This window comes from Macaca thibetana, chromosome 16 (genome assembly GCF_024542745.1).
Source record: "Macaca thibetana thibetana isolate TM-01 chromosome 16, ASM2454274v1, whole genome shotgun sequence".
NCBI lineage: Eukaryota > Metazoa > Chordata > Mammalia > Primates > Cercopithecidae > Macaca > Macaca thibetana.
Window position 1 is genome coordinate 77,923,630 of NC_065593.1, and position 24,383 is coordinate 77,948,012.

The following is a 24,383-nucleotide window of genomic DNA, read 5'->3' on the forward strand; positions in this document are numbered from 1 at the left end:
GAAGCAGTTGAACTAGAATTAGAAGTGATTTTAGAGATAATATATTAATCATTTGGTAATCAATTACTAAATCCACTTAATGCAGTGGATAATCCAGTTAGACCCTACAGCCTTATCTCTAATAATTTGATTATGTTGGTTTTGAGTCACGTTGATTCTCACCTTTCTTCATAAATATCAAGAGGGAATATTAACATGATCTTTATTTCTTACAGGTTCAACATGCACTGAAAAAATCAGAGAAGGCTTTGGATACCCTAAACAAAGCCATTGTCATTGATCCCAAGAACCCTCTATGCAAATTTCACAGAGCCTCAGTTTTATTTGCAAATGAAAAATATAAGGTAAGATAAATATCTTAAGGGTGTTCAGGGTTGTGTTGCTTAAAAACAACGTTATCCGTTGTTTTCAATAAACTGAAAGTTATTTGTTTAGTTTTGATCTGAGACATTTTTTCAGAGCTGTTGATTTCATTTTTTGTGATTTTTATTTCTTCATGAAATACTCATAGGAAGGATAGGTGTGTGGAAATTTAGGAATATGTGGTTATCCCTTGTAAAGATGCCTTATATAGAAAGGCAGTTTTTTTCATCAGGTGGTTATCTTAAAGGTAAGACCTGAACCATCCTCTTAGGACCAAAGTAAGGGAACACATGAAAATGAATGTATGGGCCAGGCGCAGTGGCTTACACCTGTAATCCCAGCACTTTGGGAGACCAAGGCGGGCGAATCACCTGAGGTCAGGAGTTCAAGACCAGCCAGGCCACATGGTGAAACCCCATCTCTATTAAAAATACAAAAAACTTAGTTGGGCATGGTGGCGGGTGCCTGTAAATCCCAGCTACTTGGGAGGCTGAGGCAGGAGAATCGCTTGAACCCAGGAGGCAGAGGTTGCAGTGAGCCAAGATCACACCACTGCACTCCAGCCTGGGTAACAGAGTGAGACTTCATCTCAAAAAAAAAAAAAAAAAATTAAAATTAAAAAAAAGAAGAAAATGAATGTGTGTGCATTATTCAGCATTTATTGATTACCCATTGTGTGTCAGGCACCAGAAATATAGTGGCAAGTAAAGCAATCATCTTTCCTGCTTTTGAGGGGCCTACTATCTAGTACTTCTCTAGGAAAACAGACATTAACCAAATAATCACAAAGTATAATAAATGTTGAATACATAAAGGGAAAGTGTAGTAAGTTATGAGAGCTTATAACACGGAGACTAATTCTAGTCTGATGTGTCTTTCTCTTTACTTCTCACTTTTTCAAATAATGTATGCTTAGCCTGAAACAAATATTGAAAAAAGAAGATAAGGAGACTGAGAAAGAGAAAAGAGGCAAAAAGACATGAGACTTTTGTTATCATTTATTCAGTCAGAAACCATGAAGCAAAATCTTTTAAAATAAATTTGGGGCTGGGCACAGTGGCTCACACCTCTAATCCCAGCTCTTCGGGAAGCCAAGGTGGGCAAATCACTTGAGGTCAGAAGTTCGAGACCAGCCTGGCCAACATGATGAAACCCCGTCTCTACCAAATATACAAAAATTAGCCAGGCATGATGGTGCACACCTGTAGTCCCAGCTACTCAGGAGGCTGAGGCACAAGAAACACTTGAACCCAGGAGGCAAAAATTGCAGTGAGTCAAGATTATGCCACTGCACTCCAGCCTGGGCAACAGAGCAACACTCTGTCTCAAAAAAAGAAAAAAGAAAGAAATATACCAAACCAGTGATAACTTATTTTAAGACTAATAAAAATCCCTATAATCCCAGCACTTTGGAGGAAGAGGCAGGCAGATCACATGAGCCCACGGAACTTGAGACCAGCCTGGGCAACATGTCAAAACCCCATCTCTACCAAAAAGAAAATACAAAAATTAGCCAGATGTGGTGACGTGTGCCTGTGCTCTCAGCTACTCAGGAAGCTGAAATGGGAGAATGGCTTGAGCTCAGGAGGCGGAGGTTGCAGTGAGCTGTGATCACACCACTGCACTTCAGCCTGGGCCACAGAGCTAGACCCTGTCTTAAAAAAAACAAAAAAAATAGGGCTAGGCACAGTGGCTCACGACTGTAATCCCAGCACTTTGGGAGGCCGAGGCAGGCAGATCATGAAGTCAGGAGTTCGAGGCCAACCTGGCCAGCATGGTGAAACCCTGTCTCTACTAAAAATACAAAAATTAGCAAGACATGGTGGCAGGCACCTGTAATCCCAACTACCTGGGAGGCTGAGGCAGGAGAATCGCTTGACACCGGAAGGCAGAGGTTGCAGTGAGTCGAGATCAAACCACTGCACTCGAGCCTGGGCAACAAGAGTGAAAATCCATCTCCAAAAAAAAATTTAAAATAGACTAATAAAGATATACAAAGGGATTAAATATGTAATTTATCCAGTAATTCCTTTAGTTTTATTCTATCTTCTTTATGAAGACATGGATTTCTATTTTTACTGGTTTTGTCCTTTTAAAAAGCTTCTCTTTCTTTAGTTTTTGTTTTTCTTGCTCTGTTGCCCAAGCTAGAGTGCAGTGGTGCAGTCATAGCTCACTGAAGCCTCAAATTCCTAGGCTGAATCCCAAGTACGCAGGACTACAGGCATAAGCCACCATGCCCAGCTAATTTTTTTGTCGAAATCAAGTCTTGAAAAAGCTTCTTTTAGGGCCAGGTGCCATGGCTCATGCTTGTAATCCCAGCACTTTGGGAGGCCAAGGCAGCCAGATCACTTGAGGCCAGGAGTTCAAGACCAGCCTGGCCAACATGGTGAAACCCTATCTCGACTAAAAATCCAAAAATTAGCCACGCCTGGTGGTGCATGCCTGTAATCCCAGCTACTCGAGTGGCTGAGGCATGAGAATTGCTTGAACCCATGAGGCGGAGGTTGCTGTGAGCCCAGATCACACCTCTGCATTCTAGCTTGGGCAATAGAGGGAGACTCTGTCTCAAAAAAAAAAAAAAAATTTTTTTTTAAGCTTATTTTAAATCTAATAAACCCTTTTCAACTTTTAACTACTCTTTGAAGTACTATAATTGCAAATCAGTATTTGTTTTTATGTACTTGCTTTATTGTATTTCTTTAGATATGAAGGACTTTATTCATTATTCTTAAAGCCATTTTAATACCAACATACCTACCAGATAGGCCACATAAATCAGCCTTTACTTGCTTCAAGAAGCCCAAGTTCTAATCTCATCAGTCTGGACTATGACATATATATAGTTATAGCCATTTTTGTGGAGTTTTCTTTGTTTGTTTAATTAGGCAGCCTTCCAATCCAAAGTAGGACCAGAGAGACTCCCTCTTTTGTTATTATCATTATTATTATTATTATTATCATCATTGTCATTATCATTATTATATCAGGCAGCCTCCTGAGCCACAGTAGACTCAGAGAAACTCCCAGTTACAGGCATTTTGGGGTATGAGCTTCACTGAATTATGAGGCCTAATTTGATGCATGGACTAGATATAGATATGTGACTGTATGAAAAGGGCATAAAGAAAAGTTAAAGGGTACATGTTCTCAGGATCTCCTGGGACTGTGTCATGGGCCATTCATTAATCACTTGAAAACAAGAAAGAAAAGTTAATGATTGCTTCTGAGATTTTCTGGCTCCAAAATGAAAATCAAGGGGACCATTTCAACATCTCTAAAACATTGCTAGCCATCACCTTATTTAATGTGTTGTACTGATATTTAATCATTTAAATCTTAAGTCTTTAGGGTAAAAGTAAGAACTCCGATGCTGTGTTAGACACTATTTCTCAATGAATCCTTGTAATTAGATCATTGGGGGTGGGGATAGGCATGCTAGTTGCATGAAATGTTGATAACAATTATAATATGCAGTCATAGCAAGAAAACGTATCAGTTCTGAATTGGGTGTGTTGTAGCAGTGAAGGAGGATTGGAGTCTGTCATCTTGAAGGTTAAGATTTCGTTAAAGGACAGGCACAGCGGCTCACGTCTGTAATCCCAGCACTTTGGGAGGTTGAGGCGGGTGGATCACAAGGTCAGGCGTTCAAGACCAGCCTGGCCAACATGGTGAAACCCCATCTCTACTAAAAATACAAAAATTAGCCAGGTACGGTGGCGGGCGCCTGTAATCACAGCTATTTGGAAAGCTGAAGCAGGAGAATCGCTTCAACCTGGGAGGCAGAAGTTGCAGTGAGCTACTGCACTCCAGCCTGGACGATAGAGCAAAACTCCATCTCGGGGGGAAAAAAAGATTTCTTTAAAGGCTGGGCATGATGGCTCACGCCTGTAATCCCAGCACTTTGGGAGGCCATGGTGAGAGGATCACTTGAGGTCAGAAGTTCGAGGCCAGCTTGCCAATATGGTGAAACCCTGTGTCAACTAAAATACAAAAATTAGCCGGATGTGGTGGCACGCACCTGTATTCCAGCTGCTTAGGAGGCTGAGGCAGGAGAATCGCTTGAACCCGGGAGGCAGAGGTTGCAGTGAGCCAAGATCACGACACCGTACTCCAGCCTGGGTGACAGAGCAAAACTCCATCTCAAAAAGAAAAAAGATTTCTTTAAAGTAAGGCCAAGCGCAGTGGCTTACGCCTGTAATCCTAGCACTTTGGGAGGCCAAGGCAGGTGGATCACCTGAGGTCAGGAGTTCAAGACTAGCCTGGGCAACATAGTGAAACCCCATCTCTACTAAAAATACAAGACAAAATTAGCCAGGAATTACAGGTAAGCATCTGTAATCCCAGCTACTTAGGAGACTGAGGCAGGAGAATCACTTGAACCCAGGAAGCAGAGGTTGCAGTGAGCAGAGATCGCACCACCGCACTTCAGCCTGGGTGACAGAATGACAGTCTGTCTCAGAAAAAGAAAAAGATTTCTTTAATGATTCTCAGAAGTGGTCTGGGAACTTCTGGGGGTCCCTAAAATTCTTCTAAAGAGTCTTAGAGGTCAGAGCTATTTTTACAATAATGTCTTGACATTATTTACCTTTTTCAGTCTTCATTCTGTCCCAAATGGACAGTAGAATTTTCCAAAAGCTACATAATATGTGATATCAAAACAGATTAAATGGAGGAGATAGATGTGAGAATCTAGCTGTCTTCTACTAACAGAGACTTGCAGAAATGTTAATGCCACTCTTCTCAATGACTTTTTGTTGTTCTGAAAAATTATATAGTTATTTTTCATTAAAAAATAAATCACTGGGCCAGGCACGGTGGCTCACGCTTGTAATCCCAGCACTTTGGGAAGCTGAGGCGGGCAGATTACTTGGGTCAGGAGTTCAAGACCAGCCTGGCTGACATGGTGAAACCCCGTCTCTACTGAAAATACAAAAATTAGCTGGATGTGGTGGCGCATGCCTGTGATCCCAGTTACTCGGGAGGCTGAGGCAGGAGAATTGCTTGAATCTGAGAAGCAGAGATTGCAGTAAGCAGAGATTGTACCACTGCACTCCAGCCTGGGCGACAGCGAGACTCCTTCTCAATAAATAAAAATAAATAGATAGATAGATAGATGACCAAAAGCAAGGATTGTCACCACCTGCATATTTCACAAAGAGGGGTGTGTGTGTGTGTCTGTGTGTGTGTGTGTTTTCAGTGTACTAGAGTGCCTGCTATTTCTTAGTACTTATGTAAGTATGCGTTTTATTTTCACAACAATAAGAACTAATACAATAAGGAAGTATATTGATTAAGATTTAGTTAGCTTTTATGAAGGTGATTTGGGAAATCAAATAAAAAAATTGCTTGGTCAAAACTTTAAAAATTTTTGATACTTTAAGGTTTTTCTTTGCCTTTTTCAGTCTGCTTTACAAGAACTTGAAGAATTGAAACAAATTGTTCCCAAAGAATCCCTCGTTTACTTCTTAATAGGAAAGGTAAAGACTGGGGCCGTGGTCCCAAACAGTGACTTTCACAGCAAATATTGACATTTTATAAGAATAAATTTAATACTTACTGTACAATATCTATTGAGCAAATTCAACTAAAGCTCCAAACTGAGTGCTCTGGGAATAACAGATTTAGTTCTAACACTTGAGAAAATGATATCCTAGCTGGGCATGGTGCCTCACGCCTGTAATCCCAGCACTTTGGGAGGCCTAGGCAGGTGGATTACCTGAGTCAGGAGTTTAAGACCAGCCTGACCAACATGGTGAAACCCGACCTCTACTAAAAATACAAAAATTAGCTGGGCGTAGTGACTCATGCCTGTGATCCCAGCTACTCCGGAGGCTGAGGCACGAGAATCACTTGAACCCGGGAGCGGAGGTTGCCGTGAGCCAAGATCACGCCGCTGCACTCCAGCCTGGGCAAGAGAACAAGATTCTGTCTCAGAAACAAAAAAAAAAGAGAAAGAAGAAGAAGAACATGAATGGCACTGTGTTGTCTTGATTAAGAGAAATGGCTTCTGAGAGTCCCAAGGCCAGACTAGTCAGTTTTTTACAGACCAGACCCCCATATGCCAATTAGTTAAGGTGCCTGTAGACAGTTGTTAAGAGTTGATATAACTCAATTTAAAATCACTGTAAATGAAAGTTAATTAAGCAATTTATAATCCATTTAATCCCATTATCATTGTTCCAGTCAGAGTGATATTTATTGGAAACTTACTACCTGAAAGATAGAAGCAAGGAATTCTGAAAATAATATCTGATTATATGAAAAGGAACTCAAAAGCTGGTATGAGTTCATCTGTAGGAAGAAAATGTCCTACCGTTAGAATAAGTTTAGATCACATAAATCAGGAGCCTAGTTTAAATTATAAATATTTAGAACTGTAGAGACTGGGCACTGTGGCTCACGCCTGTAATCCCAGCACTCTTTGGGAGGCTGAGGCAGGTGGATCACCTGAGGTCAGGAGTTTGAGACTAGCCTGGCTAACATGGCAAAACCCTGTCTCTACTTATAAATACAAAAATTAGCCAGGAGCAGTGGCGGGCACCTGTAGTCCCAATTACTCAGGAGACTAAAGCAGGAGAATTGCTTGAACCTGGGAGGCAGAGGTTGCAGTGAGCCAAGATCGCGCCATTGCACTCTAGCCTGGGCAATAGAGCAAGACTCCATCTCAAAAATAAATACATAAATATTTAGAATTTTATAGTTGAAGCTCACAACTTAATGAAAAATGTAGTATTGCTGTTTATTTTTAGGTTTACAAGAAGTTAGGTCAAACGCACCTCGCCCTGATGAATTTCTCTTGGGCTATGGATTTAGATCCTAAAGGAGCCAATAACCAGATTAAAGAGGCAATTGATAAGCGCTATCTTCCAGATGATGAGGAGCCAATAACCCAAGAAGAACAGATCAGTAAGTATCACACATATGATTTTGAGTATTTAGAAAGTTACCTTTTGCATAAGGATTTGTAGGCTACTCCTTTATTTTATTTTTCTAACGGTGGTGTTACCAAAAGAACTTTTAGGGAAATTGAACAGGGTGATATAATAACAAAATGCATATAAAGTCAGATAATTAGTCTCTGTTCTGGATCTAGTTTGCTGTGTGACTTTGATAAATTCATTGCTAATTTTTACCTGGGCCTCAATTTATGTTTGAATATGTAACCAGTAGTGTTTTATTTGCTTCCTAAGAATGTAGTCTTTTAAATAAGAGAATAGAGAAATTTCTGACAAGGTAAATTCTGATTAGATGCCTTTGTTCCAGAAAACTTGGTGAAAACCTTTAATTAAAATTATAAGCCACGGGGCCAGGCACAGTGACTCAGGCCTGTAATTCCAGCACTTTGGGAGGCGGAGGTGGGTGTATCACCTGAGGTCAGGAGATCGACACCAGCTGACCAACATGGTAAAACCCCATCTCTACTAAAAATACAAAAGTTAGCTGGGCATGGTGGCAGGCACCTGTAATCCCAGCTACTCGGGAGGCTGAGACAGGAGAATCGCTTGAACCCAGGAGGCTGAAGTTGCAGTGAGCTGAAGTCATGCCATTGCACTCCAACCTGGATAACAAGAATGAAACTCTGTCTCAAAAAAAAAAAAAAATTATAAGCCAGGCATGATGGCTTGTGTATGTAATCCCAGCTACTCAGGAGGCTGAGGTGGGAGGATTGCTTGAGCCTAGGATTTCACGACGAGCCAGTGAGACCCTGCTTCTAAACAAATTTTTTAAATTAGCTGGATGTGGTGGTATGCATCTATAGTCCCAGCTACTTGGGAGACTGAGGCAGGAGAATCATACCACTTGAGCCCAGGAGTTTGAGGCTGCAGTGAGCTATGATTGTGCCACTTCACTCCAGCCTTGGTGACAGACCGAGATAGATGATTGATTGATTAATAGATAGATAGATAGATAGATAGATAGACCCCATAAACCTTTTGAAACTGAAGGTTATAGTCTATGTTTCTGTGGACTAGCAGGGAGTATTCTTAAAGTGGAGTCAGTGATTGGAGGTTGGGGAAATGTCAATTTTTTTTTTTTAATGTCTCAGAGAACTAGCTAGTTGTAATTCCTAGGGCAGGAATAAGGAACCCATTAGGGAGAGGCAGTTTTGGTAGTTAAAACCTTAAAAGTAAAATGCAGTAAGCTAATGTCAGACCTATTACAAAGTTAGGAAACTTGAGTTGCATTTTATTAAAGGATATGAGGATTTTTAAGGGCCTTTATTTAGGGTTTTATCTCTCTGAATATAATACAATTTTTCTTGTTTTCGTGAACCAACAGGATATGTTTGTCAGAAACCTTACTGTAGACTTTTGTTTTATTTTTAAAGTGGGAACAGATGAATCCCAGGAGAGCAGCATGACAGATGCAGATGACACACAACTTCATGCAGCTGAAAGTGATGAATTTTAACTTCTGGAAATCGGACTTTTACAACTGGATGTGTGACTAGTGCTGACATGTTTCTTGTCCCTCCATATACTGAGTCTTTACTCTTGAGCCGGCGGTGTCATCATCCATCACTTATACCATGAGTGTGCCACTTTCATTGGACCCTGACTGTATACGGAATGAAAGGCAGTGCAATATTTAGCTGCTAACAAGACTGGCTCTTTTACCAGTATGAATGACAATTTATGGGGGGTAGGGTGGGGACTTTCTTTTCTGTTTTTCTTTAATCTCCCTTTGTTGGAAAGTATCATGAAAGGAAGAGTTATGTTTTATCTTGAAGGAACCATTAGATATGGAAAATAGTGATGAACCAGAATTTCTTGGTTGCTTTCTCAAAAATTTGTTTTTATTTGGTTCTGTTCCTGATAAACAGAGTAACTGACCGTCATTTCTAGGTTCTTCAAGAATGGTGTTTGCAAGTGCCAGATGGAACAATAAAAGACGTTGCCTATAACAGTAACTTGATTGCCAAGGAATGTAAATTACCTTCAACTTGCAGTGTCTCCCATAAACAAATGTAATGGGCATATTGGGATTCGTATGTAGGAATCAAATATCCCTCCATACAGTGTACACTTATTCTTGGCAAGAATGCTTTAATGTCTAACCAAGAATTTTAATTTATTCATCTTGCTTCAAAGTGTTGATCATTGTTGTCTTGGTATTGCAGACTTTAAAATTGGTTCATACCATATTGCCTCTTCTCTTTGAGCTCTGTGGGATCACCTTTAACATTCAGAGATGATAGAGTGGTTCCCCACTGAGAAGCCAAAACAAGGCCCTTAATAATCCCTTAAGTTCACCATATCAATCAGAATGAGAACACTAAAGTGTAGAGACTTTAAGAGATCATGATAGTGAAAGCCTTAATATAATCAGAATTGTACCATAACCTTGAATCTATATTTGTTCAAAACATTATCCCTTTGACTTTTCTAAGTGTTTGCTTAAGCAGAGTGTAAGAATGTGTGGTTATCTTTGGTTGAGATCCTTTCCATTCTTTTTGACTCTGCTTCAGATTTTTTCAGTAGTGTGAGTCACCAAAACATTTACTAAGAATTGGGTTTAGGATATTGGAAATTTTTAGCTTGGGGGAAGAAACATTCTTAAGAAGGAGATAGGTTCTCTTCTGAGTTTGTCATAATATCAGTTGGTGTCTTTGGGAAATGGCCACAATTTTAAGAATTTAATTATGCATATAAATTGATAATTATTGGAATTCCACCATAACAGATTTAAACAGTCTTAAATTGTTTATCTCCTTTATTGTAATGTATTGAAATTTTAGAGAAACTTTAGTTGTTAACATTTTATTAAGTGCCAATGTCAGAATATAACAAATTATAGTTTCTTATGAATGACAGGCCTACAGTTATTATTTTGGATTATTTGATGAAGGACAACCTTACCTGTATTTGTTAGTCAAGCTGTGAAAATAAGGTGGATTACAAAAGATGTGAAAAAAATTTTAGCCTGTAGACTCAGTAATTTTCTATAATTTACTGTTAATCTCATTTGAATATGGATTAGGTACAATTATAAATTAATTCAAGTCAGGGTGTTTAGGTATCAGGTGCCAGAGAAATATTTAACAGATTTCCCTACCTAAATTTATGTATATGTACTGTCTAAAAAAATACTTTTTAAAAAAAAGGAACAGTTGGGAGAAAATAAATGTAATGAAAAATTCCCAGAGGCTAGCACTTGGATTCTAACACATATGCTATTGTATTATCCATTAGTTCTGTAATATGTAATTTTAGATTCTTTTATATTTTTAATTGGCAAAGCACAAGGTGCTGTGTAACAGTGTCATTTAGAGTTTTATAGAAAGCTTCAACCTGAGTTCTGCGTTATAAAGCCTGGAGAAAGCTAAGCTTAGAACATAATTTGCTGAAGTATAATTATCTTTTTATAGTAGGAATTTATGTCCTGTGCCAGAGGTGAGAGTCTTTCTGGTACTGATTTTTTGAGACCAAGGATAAAAGGATCGTTTTGTAAGACACGCCATGGCAATGGCTGGCTGGGGAACAGTTTCCGCCCAAGCTTGGCCTATTTTATTTTTCCTCATACCTACTTTTAAAGTCATTAGGTATCTGAAGCCTTATTTCCCACCTTGTAACACTTTCTGGCTTTTACAGTTTCTTTTTTTGTTTTGTTTTTTGCATGGAATGGGGATCAAACAACCAGAAGAAGAACACATTTTGATCAAGCAAAATGTTTGTTTCAAACATCAGAAGTTTATTTTACAGAAATTAAATTAAGTAGTTTGACATCCTTTTCTCTGTTTCACACATATATTAGGTTGGTGCATAAGTAATTGTGGTTTTTGCCATGACTTTTATGGCAAAACCTGCAGTTACTTTTGCACCAACCTAATACATATATATGTGCACACACTTGTTCAGAAGCTATGTTGTGGCCTTGGATTTGTTTTTCCCCTTGGAAATGGTTCTTAACTCTGGGATTTTAGAAGGTTAGAATATTTTTTCAAGAGAACAGTGGTACTCAAAATAATGAAAGGTGGTCCCTACATTTTCTGTATTCATCACTTAAAATTTTTGATTTTTCCAAGAACTACAAGTAACATTTGAACCATGCTGCTGTTGTACCTTAAACAAAAACTCAGTGATAACCAGTATTTAGTCTATTAAAAATGCTCTTTTTGAAGAAAAAAGTTTGGAAGTCTCTGATTAGCCAGAGTATAGTATGAGTCTTCACTGAGAAATATGGTGACCCATTTTCTTTGTGAAAACCTGGGAAAATGCAAGTGTGGGTGTGAAGTGTGTGTTCTGTTTGCATTGAAACAATGTAATTTTGTGTCTTCTTTTTGCTTTAACTGACTTATTTCAGAAATTGTACAGTCTTGAGGGGGAAAGTCTTTTCTGTTAATATATTTGCAATTCATTAAAGGATATGGAAAATCCAAATAAGTTACTTTTGAAAGCAATTTATAATCAAGTTGTTAAAGCTATATGAAAGCTGTGCCATCTGTATTTTCATAAGAAGGCACAGAAAAATAGAGATACAATTTTATGTTTCACAAAAATCTAGAGCAATGTTTATCTAATTTTTTAAAACTTACACTCTTAATATATTTATATTTTTAAACGGTCATACTCTTTTTTAGTATTATTTGGAATATCAAAATAAATACTATGACAAAAACAATGGTAATTTTTAGAATACCTTTTTTCAAACTACAGAAGCCCCGTTGCCAACCAGCAGCTGTGAATTTGCAAGTCAACTGCTTATCCTTTGATCACATGATTTCTGAAATTTCTTCAAAAGGGACACAAAGGTTTTTTGTTCCAATTAGAATCTATTTAAAAAGGTCAGGATCTGAAAGAAGATTTAGAAACTGAATTTTACTCTAATTTGAAAATCTTTTTTTTTTTTTTTGGTATCTTGGAGAAAGTACAGAGAGCTGAAGGGTTTTATTCAGACTTGAAGAAAAGGCAGTAACAGGGAAAAACACATGAAGGTGGGGTGAGCTGGGCAGTTCCAAGGGGAACAACACAGACCTCATAACCTTCCCTAGGACCTGCCATTTAATGTCAGCTGAACAAGGATAAACAGCAGCTTAGACATGGAACTATTCTTTGGCTTGTTTAGCTGACAACTCACGGTTCATGAAGGTTCAGTACAGGTTTTATTTTTCTCTGTAAGTGCAAACTTTGTTAAAAAGCTGTGTTTGTTGAGATCCTGCTCTATGGATTGTGTTGCTTGCTTTGTGGATGGTATTTTCAATTCTCAACAGTAGAAGGTAGGTATTACTTCATTTTACAAAAGAGAAAACAGGCTCAGCTATTAAATGATACAACTGGGCACTTTTGGCATTAGTGTATGTTCAGAATGTTATATTTTAGTTTTGGACTTCCTCTGGAGGTTTCAAGTCATGTTTAATGGTAACTGTAAGTTGTCTTCTCTAGCATTTTTTTTTTAAGACAGTCTCGCTCTGACCCCCAGCCTGGAGTGCAGTAGTATGATCATAGCTCACTGCAGCCTCGAACTCCTGGACTCAAGCAATCCTCCCACCTCAGCCACCCAAGAAGCCAGGACAACACATGCAGCACCACACCTGGCTCATTTTTTATTTTTTATTTTTGTAGAGTCAGGGTATTGCTGTGTTGCCCAGGCTGATCTCAAACTCCTGGCCTCAAGCAATCCTCCCACCTCAGCCTCCCAAAGCACTGGAATTATAAGCGTGAGCCACCTCACCCAGCCCTCTCTAGCTATTTTTTTTTGGGGGGGGGGGGAACAGAGTTTCACTCTTGTTGCCCAGACCAGAGTGCAATGGCACAATATCCACTCACCACAACCTCCACCTCCCGGTTTCAAGCGCTTCTCCTGCTTCAGCCTCCCAAGTAGCTGGGACGGCAGGCATGCACCACTGCGCCTGGCTGATTTTTGCATTTTTGGTAGAGGCAAGGTTTCTCCATGTTGGTCAGGCTGGTCTCGAACTCCCGACCTCAGGTGATCCGCCCACTTCGGCCTCCCACAGTGTTGGGATTATAGGCATGAGCCACCATGGCCAGCCCTCTCTAGCATGTTTTTTTTCTTTTTTTGAGATGGAGTCTCACTCTGTCACCCAGGCTGGAGTGCAGTGGCGCAGTCTCAGCTCACTGCAAGCTCCCAGGGTTCACACCATTCTCCTGCCTCAGCCTCACGAGTAGCTGCGACTACAGGCGCCCCCCACGACGCCCGGGTAATTTTTTTTTGTATTTTTAGTAGAGACGGGGTTTCACCATGTTAGCCAGGATGGTCTCTATCTCTTCACCTCATGATCCGCCCACCTCGGCCTCCCAAAGTGTTGAGATTACAGGCATGAGCCACCGTGCCCAGCCTAGCATTTTTAAATATAAAGTCTACTGTAGGCTAACATCCAGGTCCAGGTTTTACAGAGAAAACTTGATTATTAATCATCCAGATCTGTTGTAGTATAGTCTTTTGTTAGGGCTTTGATCTATGTGCTGCTTCGTTACTCTTCTCCCACTGAAATTGGAATATATTTTCCCTCTTTGAGTGACTAGGATTTGCTTTAAAGTAGAAAGTTATAAATCTTCAATTTTCCTTCAGTTCTTGCATTTTTATTAACAATTTCCTCTATCACAAGCATTCTTTTTTTGGAGACAGGGTTTTGCTCTGTTACTCAGGCTGGAATGCAGTGGCACGACCACAGCTCACTGCAACCTCTACTTCCCAGGTTCAAGCTATCCTCCTGCCTTAGCCTCCCAAGTAGTTGGGACCAACAGGCATGCCCCACCACTCCCAGCTAATTGTTGTATTTTTGTAGAGATAGGGTTTTGCCGTATTGCTCAGGCTGGTCTCAAACTCATGGGCTCAAGCAGTTCGCCCGCCCCAGCCTCAAGCATCCTTTTAATATTCAACACTGTTAAGGAAAACTGTAGGCCAGACGTTGTGGCTCACACCTTTAATCCCAGCACTTTGGGTGGCCAAGATGGGCAGATTGCTTGAACCTGAGATAAGAGACCAGCCTGGGCAGCATAACAAGACCCCATCTGTATTAAATTAAAAAAAAAAAATGGGCCGGGTGCGGTAGCTTACACCTGTAATCCCAGCACTTTGGGAGGCCAAGGCGGGTGGATCATGAGGTCAGGAGATCGAGGTCATCCTGGCCAATATGGTGAAACCCCGTCTCTACTAAAAATACAAAAATTAGCCAGGCGTGGTGGCGTGCATCTGTAGTCCCAGCTACTCAGGAGGCTGAGGCAGGAGAATCACTTGAACCTGAGAGGTGGAGGTTGCAGTGAGCCGAGATCACACCATTGCACTCCAGCCCGCGTGACAGGGCAAGAGTCCGTCTCAAAAAAAAAAAAGAAAAGAAAAGAAAGAGAAATGTATGCTGGGCATCGTGGCTCATACCTGTAATGTTAACATTTTCGGAGGCTGAGGGTGATGGATCACTTAAGCCAAGGAGTTCGAGACCAGCCTGGGTAACATAGACCCCATCTCTACAAAAAATGGGTAAAAATTAGCCAGGCATGGGGGAGTGCACCTCTGGTCCCAGCTACTTAGGAGGCTGAGATGAAAGGATCGCTTGAGCCTCAGAGGTTGAGGCTGCAGTAAGCCGTGATGGCACTGCTGTACCCAGCCTGAGTGGCAGAGTGAGCCCCTGTCTCAAAGGAAAAAATAAAAATGTATTTATGTTCGGGCGCGTGTCTCACGCCTGTAATCATAGCACTTTGGGAGGCCGAGGCAGGCGGATCATGAGGTCAGGAGATCAAGACCATCCTGGCTAACACGGTGAAACCCCGTATCTACTAAAAAAAAAAAAAAAAAAAATTAGCTGGGCGTGGTGGCGGGCACCTGTAGTCCCATCTTCTCGGGGGGCTGAAGCAGGAGAATGGTGTGAATCCAGGAGGCAGAGCTTGCAGTGAGCCCAGATCGTGCCACTGCACTCCAACCTGGGCAACAAAGTGAGACTCCATCTCAAAAGAAAAGAAAAATGTATTTATGACACTTTCTAAAGATCATAAGGCACAATAGGAGGGCATGAACACAGATATAGGGCCTACAGCAATAGCTACTGCAATGGGGTCTTGCAGTAGGGGAGAGAGATAGGATTCTGATTTTAACAGGGACAAGTGGAGGTGTATATCCAAGCAACAGAATGGGGTCAGTTGATGGAAAATTACTAAGAGAAAACATCAAAGATAAGGGGTTTCTGGCTAAACTGACTTGATAGGATTATTGCTGGAAGCTAACTACGTTGATAAGATATCAAAGATGAGAATTTTTGCTAAAATGATTTAGCAGGATTTTTTTTTTCAAACTATATTCTACAAGGACAGAGAGGGAAGCCCAAGGTCAGGCCTAATCAGAAAGGACTCAGAGGGACCTGCCTAAAGTTTTGGTCAAAGGAGAGAATCTTTTCAACATCATCAACATAGAATTTTCAATTGAGAGTTAAAGCTGTATTTGAATCCCAAACAAATTCAGGGAAAGAAAAAGCTGTATTTGAAAATTCAAGGCCTTGAAAATGCAGAATTAAGTTTGAATAAGAAAGGGAATAATAGACCCAGTGCTTTGGGAGACTGAAGCAGGAGAATCCTTCGAGGCCAGGAGTTCAAGACCAGCCTGGGCAAGGTAGGGATACCCTGTCTCTACAAAAAAAAAAAAAAAAAATTAGCTGAGCATGGTGGCATGTGCCTTTAATCCCAGTGACTTGGGAGGCTAAAGTGGGAGAATCATCTGAGCCCAGGGAGGTTGTGACTGCAGTGAGCCATGATTGCACCACTGCACTCCAGCCTGGGTGACAGAGCCAGCACTTCGGGAGGCCAAGCTGGGTAGATTGCTAGGTCTGGAGTTCAAGACCAGCTTGGCCAAGATGGTGAAACCCCACTCTACTAAAAATACAAAAATTAGCCGGGTGTGGTGGTAGGTGCCTGTAATCCCAGCTACTCAGGAGGCTGAAGCAGAGAATTGCTTGAACCCAGAAGGCAGAGTTTGCAGTGAGCCAAGAAAAACAAAAGAATAGATTTGCTGTGACCAATTTCGATATTTATTCTTAGCCAAACTTATTGACCAAGAATGACCAGTTTAGATAAATCATGGTCCTGGGATGGAACACAAAGAAACTGGAATTTTATTAGCAAAGGAGATGGGGAATGGCTATTGAATGTTGATGTCGTGTTCAATTTAGTGAGGATTTTTTATTTTGTTTTTTGAGACAGGGTCTCAGGGTCTTGCTCTGTCTCCCAGGCTGGAGTGCAATGCAGTGGCATGATCATAACACTGTAGCCTTGAATTCTTCAGGCTCAAGTGACCTTCCCACCTCAGCCTCCCAAATAGCTAGGACTACAGGCATGCACCACCACAACCGGCTCATTTTTAAATTTTTTGTAGAGATGGGATCTCATTATGTTGCCCCAGCTTGTCTCAAACTCCTGGGCTCAAGCAATCCTCCGAACTTAGCCTCCCAAAGCACTGGGATTACAGGCACAAGCCACTACACCTGGCCTGAACTTCCTTATTCTAAGGATTTGCAGAGTTTCTGTTTAAGCCATTATCTTCAAACATGGTTTTAATTTCTTTTCAGTCTTTATGTAAAATACCTTCTTTCTTTCCTTCTTTCTTTCTTTCTTTCTCCCTCTCTTTCTTTCTTTCTCCCTCTCTGTCTGTCTTTCTTCCTCCCTCTTTCCCCCTCCCTCCCTCCCTCCCTCCCTCCCTCCCTCCCTCCCTCCCTCCCTCCCTTCCTTCCTTCCTTCCTTCCTTCCTTCCTTCCTTCCTTCCTTCCTTCCTTCCTTCCTTCCTTCCTTCCTTCTTGACGGAATTTCTCTCTTATTGCCCAGGCTGGAGTGCAATGGCACAATCTCGGCTCACCACAACCTCCGCCTCCCAGGTTCAAGTGATTCTCCTGCCTCAGCCTCCCAAGTAGCTGGGATTACAGGTAGGCACCACCACGACCTGCTAATACTGTATTTTTAGTAGAGACGGGGTTTCTCCATGTTGGTCAGGCTGGTCGTGAACTCCCAACCTCAGGTGATCCATCCACCTCGGCCTCCCAAAGTACTGGGATTACAGGCGTGAGCCACGGCGCCTGGTCAAATACCTTATTTCTTCTTTCTTTATTGCCATGCCAGGATCACCAATACTATATTGCGCAGTAGCAGCATAAAAACTAGTATTTATTGTCTTACTCTCCATCTTTAAAAAGATGCTTCTCAATTTTCTCAAATTTGACATTGACGTTCAAATCGATGACACAATCTAAAGCCACTAATGTACAGTATATTACACTCTGTCACCCAGGCTGGAGTGCAGTGGCGTGATCTTGGCTCACTGCAGCCTCTACCTCTCCAGCTCAATCAACCTTCACACCTCAGCCTTCCGAGTAGCTGGGACCAGAGGTGCGCACCATCATGCCTGGCTAATGTCATTTATTTTTTGTAAAGACAAAGTCACACTTTGTTAACCAGGCTGGTCTTGAACTCCTGTCTCAGCCTCCCAAAGTGCTGGAATTACAGGCATGAGCCACCGCACCCAGCCCAACACGTTACCTTTGCTAATCTTGTGACCATTCTCAACACTCAACTCCACTTATAACTATCATTTATAACCACTGATTATACCACAAGATCACAAGATACTTCCGTTTTTTTTGTTTGTTTGTTTTTTGTTTTTTGTTTTTTGTTTTTTTTTTGAGACGAGAGTCTTGCTCTGTGGCCCAGGCTGGAGTGCAGTGGCACAATCTGAGCTCACTGCAACCTCTGCCTACTGGGCTTAAGTGATTCTTCTGCCTCAGCCTCCCAAGTAGCTGGGACTACAGGCAGGCACCACCATGCCCAGCTAATTATTATTATTTGTTTGTTTGTTTTGTTTTGTTGTTTTTTTAGACGAAGTCTCATTCTTGTCACCCAGGCTGGAGTGCAATGGCACGATCTCGGCTTACTGCAACCTCCGCCTCCCAGGTTTCAAGCAATTCTCCTGCCTCAGCCTCCTAAGTAGCTGGGATTACAGGTATGTGCTACCATGCCTGGCTAATTTTTGTATTTTTAGTAGAGACAGGGTTTCACCATGTTGGCCAGGCTGGTCATGAACTCCTGACCTCAGGCGATCTGCCAGCCTCAGCCTCCCAAAGTGCTGGTTTACAGGCATGAGCCACTGCACCCAACCAAGATACGTCCTTTCTATTGCTAGTTTTCAATGATTTTCATCATGATTAGATACCGAAATGTGTCTGTGTATTAAGAAAAGCATACAGGCCAGACATGGTGGCTCACGCCTGTAATACCAGCACTTTGGGAGGCCGAGGCAGGCGGATCACCTGAGGTCAGGAGTTCAAGACCAGCCTGGTCAACATGATGAAACCCCGTCTCTACTAAAAATACAAAAATTAGCCCGGCATGGTGGCGTATGCCTATAATCCCAGCTACTCGGGAGGCTGAAGCTGGAGAATCACTGGAACTTGGGAGGCAGAGGCTGCAGCAATCCAAGATTGTGCCACTGCACTCTAGCCTGGGTGACAGACTCCATCGAAAAAAAAAAAAAGGAAGGAAGGAAGGAAAAAAGAAAAGCATGCAGAGATTTCTGGGGCTGGGAAACAATAGTGGTAACCTCATTGTAAATCTGTCCCTCACTCTCCCAAAACAACCATAAAATCTAGTAGGACAAATAAAAACTATACAGGGCAGAATACTGCAACTTCAAATTACCTGTAAATAGAGGAAAAAGTTTGTAACCCGCCACCACCATAAGCCTGTGGGTGTGGAGTATGAGGAAAGGGAGGTTAAAGCATTAGATGGACAAAGCAGAATGGAGTTCAGGACTGAGAGGAAGCGCAGACACAATTTCCAGGGGGGAAATGTGAAAGAACAAGTCTAAAATACTGAACACAGGTTAGGACTCGGTAGATCACAGCCCTAGCTTTGGGGAAAAGCCTTAAACATGTGGTACCAGGAGTGGCAGCCTCATAGAAAGTGTTTCTGGGAGAGAATCAGTTATAAGGCGGGATGGTGAAAGGAAAAGGGAAATTGAAAAAAAAGAGAAGAGAAAATGCCAAGCTTTCCCCCACCCCATCAACAAAAATCTTTAAATTGCAGAAAAGAGGGCAGAACTGACAAGGCCACTCAAAGTAAGAATTTTATGAATTGAATGATTTGGAATAAAGTAGCCAACATCCATACAAAATTATTGCAAACGTCAGGAAATTAAAGGCTGTTGAAAAGCCTTCCCAAAAACCTACAAAGCTAAAGGAAAAGAAAATATCTTTCAAAAAGCATGTGAGAAAGTGAAAAGTCACCTTAAATTAGAAAAAAAAATAGAAAGGAAAAATGAGGCCGGGCGTAGTGATTCACGCCTTGTAATCTTAGCACTTTGGGAGGCAGGAAGATCGCCGAAGCCCAGGAGCTCGAGACCATCCTGGCCAACATGGCAAAACCCTGTCTCTACTGAAAGCAGAAAAATTAGCCGGGCATGGTAGTGTGCGCCTGTCATCCCAGCTGCTCGGGAGGCTGAGGTGGAAGGATGGCTTGATCTCAGGAGGTGGAGGTTGCCTTGAACTGAGATTGTGCCACTGCTCTGCAGCCTGGGCAACAGAATGAGACTCCATCTCAGAAGCAAAAAAAACCAAAACAACAAAACAAAAAAAAACCCCACATATGTATCTACTCTTCTATTGAGCAATCCTACTTCTAGGGATTGACCCTGAACATACATATACCTCAACCTCAACAACAGGAAAATACATATTTATTCATTACTGATTCTCTGTAATTGCAAAATCTTGTAAATGACTCAAATGTCCAAGCAGAGGAGGTTGGTTGGATAGATTGTGGTAAACGCATGCGTGTGGTTACTACACAGCCAGAACATTTACTAGGGGAACTGTGGAACTTCAGAAACCAGGGTCTTAGCATAGCCTTTTTTTCTGTTTTTTCTTTTTCTTTTCTTTCTCTTTCTCTCTCTTTTTTTTTTTTTTTAGACAGAGTCTCACTCTGTTGCACAGGTTGAAGTGCAGTGGTATGATCTCAGCTCAGTGCAACTGCAATCTTTGCCTCCCAGGTTCAAGTGATTCTCCTGCCTCCTGAGTAGTGGGGATTATAGGCACACAACACCACGCCTGGCTAATTTTTGTATTTCTAGTAGAGATACGGTTTTGCCATGGCCGAGCTGGTCTCGAACTCCTGACCTCAGGTGATCCACCCACCTCGGCCTCCCAGGGTGCTGGGATTACAAAGCGTGAGCCACCGTGTCTGGCCAGAATAGATCTTTTTGAGACATTCCAATAGCCTTTCTTACAAATACAAATAACTTGTTTACTCAATTTCCAGGTAAAAACATTTTTTATCTTTTAGAAACATTTTTAAAAAATAAAAAGTTTTACAGCTGTCTTGAACCCAGGAGATAGAGGTTGCAGTGAGCCAAAATCGTGCCACTGCACTCCAGCTTGGGCGACAGAGCAGGACTCCATATCAAATAAAAACAAAAAACAATATATATCACTATTTGTCAACCACCAAAGTTATAATTGTTTCAGGTCAGAATAATCAATTATTACTAAAATTAATAAGCAAAAATGTGATTAAGAACAGGAGTTGTATCTAGTCTCAAAAGTGCCTCCCCAGGCAGGGCGCGGTGGCTCACGCCTGTAATCCCAGCGCTTTGGGAGGCAGAGGCGGGCGGATCACCTGAGGTTGGGAGTTTGAGACCAACCTAACCAAAATGTAGAAACCCCGTCTCTACTAAAAATACAAAATTAGCCAGGCATGGTGGCCCATGCCTGTAATCCCAGCTACTTGGGAGGCTGAGGCAGGAGAATCGCTTGAACTGGGGAGGCAGAGGTTGCAGTGAGCTAAGATCAAGTCATTACACTCTAGCCTGGGCAACAAGAGCGAAACTCTGTCTCAAAAAAAACAAACAAACAAACAAAAAAGTGCCTCCCCACAAAATGGTTATTATTTTTCCTGGTAATATATATGGAGAAGTACACAGCATCACTTCTGGATATTCCTGGCAAAAATGTGTAACCTGAATCTAATTATGAGGAAATGCTATGCAAACTCATACTGAGGGACATTGTACATAATAAGTGGCCTGTAACCTTCAAAAGTGTCATCAGGGTTATGAAAATCAGACAGACCAAAAAACTATTGCATATTAAAGGTGACTACATTGACAAGTAAATGCAATGTGTGACGCTGAATTGGATCTTGAGACAGAAATTATTTTAATTTTTTTCTTCTCCTATAAAGGACATTAGTGAGACCACTGGCAAAATTTGCATAGTGTCTAGATTAAATAATAGTACTATGTCAAAGTTAACTTCTTGATTTTGATAACTGTACTGTGATATAAGAAAATAGGCTTACTTTTAGAAAGTATGAGAAATGGGCTGGGCGCAGTGACTCATGCCTGTAATCCCAGCACTTTGGGAGGCTGAGTTGGGTGGATAACGAGGTCAGGAGTTCAAGACCAGCCTGGCCAACATAGTGAAATCCCGTCTCTACAAAAAACACAAAAATTAGCCGGGCATGGTGGCACATACCTGTAGTCCCAGCTACTCAGGAGGCTGAGGCAGGAGAATTGCTTGAACCCGGGAAGTGCAGGTTGCAGTGAGCCAAGATCGTGTGCCACTGCACTCCAGCTTAGGGAACACAGTGAGACTTTGTCTCAAAAAAAAAAAAAAAGAAAAGAAAAAGAAAGAAAGAAAGTACGAGTAATGAGTGACAGAGGAATTGTATATGTACTTTATTCAATGATAGTTTTGGGGAAAAATGTGTGTGGGAAGTGAGGGGAGAGACAAAAATTTAAAAGCAAACTTGGTAAAATGTTAACATTTGAGGAATCTCAATGAAGAGTAGATGGATTCTTTGTATTATTTTGCAACTTTTCTGAAATTATTTCAAAATAAAATAATAAAGTATACTTATATAACTCTTGACCAGGCATGGTGGCTCACACTTGTAATCCCAGCCTATATATATATATATATATATATATATATACACACACACACACACACACACACATATATACTTATATAACTCTTTCAAGGGACAATACTAAACCATACCTCAACATAGTAATGGCCATATATGACAAGACTACAGCTAACATCATAACAGTAAAATATTGAAACTTTTTCTCCAAGATCAGGACCAAGACGAAAATGATCACTCTACCCACTTCTACTCAAGATAGTACTGGAACTTCTAGCCAGAAGAATTCAGTAAGAAAAAGAAATAAAGCCATATAACTTGTTAAAGAAAGAAGTAACATTTTCTGTTCTCAAGCAATACAATATTACACATAGGAAATCCTAAAGCCTCAACAGCAATGAAGAAAGCACAACACCAACTGCTAGAACTAATAAACAAACTCAGGAAACTTGCAGGATAAAATATTAGCATACAATAATCAAGTTGAGTTTTTATGCAGTAATAGCAAATATCAGAAAAAAATAGAGAAAAAAATTACATTTACAACAGCATCAAAAAGAATAAAATATGTAAACACACACTTAAGAAGGTAAAAGATATGTATGCTCAAAACTACAAAACATTGAAAAAAGAAGTTGAAAAAGTCAAAATAAATGGAAGAATTAATAACGCTAAAACATTTATATCATCTGAAGAAATCTACAGGTTTAGCATAATACTTATCAAAATTCTAAAGACTTATTTTTATAGAAATAGGAAAAACAATATCAAATTTTATATGAAACCACAAAAGACCTTGCAAGGCCAGAGTTTTCTTGAGCAAAATGAACAAAGCTGGAGGTATCATACTACCTGACCTCAAAATATAATGCAAACCTACAGCAATCAAAACAGCATAGTACTGGCATAAAAATAGATGTATAGACCAATGGAACAGAATAGAGAGCCCAGAAATAAGTCCACACACTTATAGTCAGTTGGTATTTAACAAAGAACACACAATGGGCAAAAGACAATCTCTTTAATAAGTTATGTTGGAAAAACTGGATATCTGTATGCAGAAGAGGGAAATTGGACTCTTATCTTACACGACGTACATAAATTAACTCGAAATGGGTTACATACTTAAATGTAAGACCTGAAACGATGAAACTACTAGAAGAAAACATAGACGAAAAGCTTGTTGACACATTGGTCTGGGCAATGATTTCTTGGATATGACCCCAAAAGTACAGGCAACAAAAGCAAAAACAGGTAAACAGAGTTGCATCAAACTAAAAACTTCTGCATAGCAAAGGAAATAACAGAATGAAGAGAAAACTGAAGGAATAATAAAAAATATTTGCAAACCATACATTTGATAAGGGGTAATATCAAACATATATAAGGAACTCAAACAACTCATAACCAAGAAAACAAAAAAACTCTATTAAAAATTTTCTAAGTATCAGAAAAGTCATTTCTCAAAAGAAGAAATACAAATGGTCAGAAGGTATATGAAAAAAATTCAACATCATTAATCATTGGGGTACTCCAAATCAAAATCACAATGATATATCACCTTGCACATGTTAAAATGGCAATTATCGAAACAATAGGAGATAATTAGTTTTGGAGAGGATGTAGAGAAAAGAACCCCCGTATAGTTTTGGTGGGGATATAAATTGGTACAGCCTATGAAAAACACTAAGGCGTTTCCTCATAGAATTAAAAATAAAACTATCATGTGATCCAGCAATTCCACTTCTGGGTATAATCTAAAGTAAATGAAATCAGTATGTCACTGAGATATTTGCACTCCCATATTTGTTGCAACTTTATTCACAATAGTCAAGATACAGAATCAACCAACATGTCTATCACCAGATGAACAGAGAAAGAAAATGTGACATATGTTGCACAATGGACTATTAGGACTATTATTCAGTGCTAAACAAAAGGAAATCCTGTCATTTGCCATAATATGAATGAACATGGAGGACTTTATGCTAAATAAAATAAGTTAAACAAAGAAAAATAATGCATGATCTCACTTACATATGGAATCTAGAAAAATCAAACCCATAGAGGTGGAGAGTAGAATGGTGTTTAGGGCTGGGGGTAGGGAAATAGAGATGTATTAGTCAAAAGTTTCAAAGCTTTTTTAGAGGAATAATTTCTATATAT

At 40.4% G+C, this 24,383-nt stretch overlaps 1 protein-coding gene across 9 annotated transcripts in view; it reads left to right on the plus strand.

Moving 5' to 3' along the window:
* Positions 1-11,744, plus strand: part of CDC27 (cell division cycle 27) — a 67,161-nt gene extending 55,417 nt beyond the window's left edge. For 6 of the 9 annotated variants that reach the window (XM_050765776.1, XM_050765777.1, XM_050765778.1 and 3 more), the window contains 4 exons: positions 216-344; positions 5,766-5,840; positions 7,113-7,269; positions 8,693-11,744. In XM_050765776.1, coding sequence (XP_050621733.1) covers positions 216-344; positions 5,766-5,840; positions 7,113-7,269; positions 8,693-8,775 — 444 coding nt within the window. In that variant the 3' untranslated portion in view covers positions 8,776-11,744. Of the gene's footprint in view, positions 1-215; positions 345-5,765; positions 5,841-7,112; positions 7,270-8,692 lie in introns of those variants that run through there. The other 3 variants (XM_050765780.1, XM_050765781.1, XM_050765784.1) reach the window with 1 other exon arrangement.
* The last annotated feature ends 12,639 nt before the right edge of the window (positions 11,745-24,383 follow it).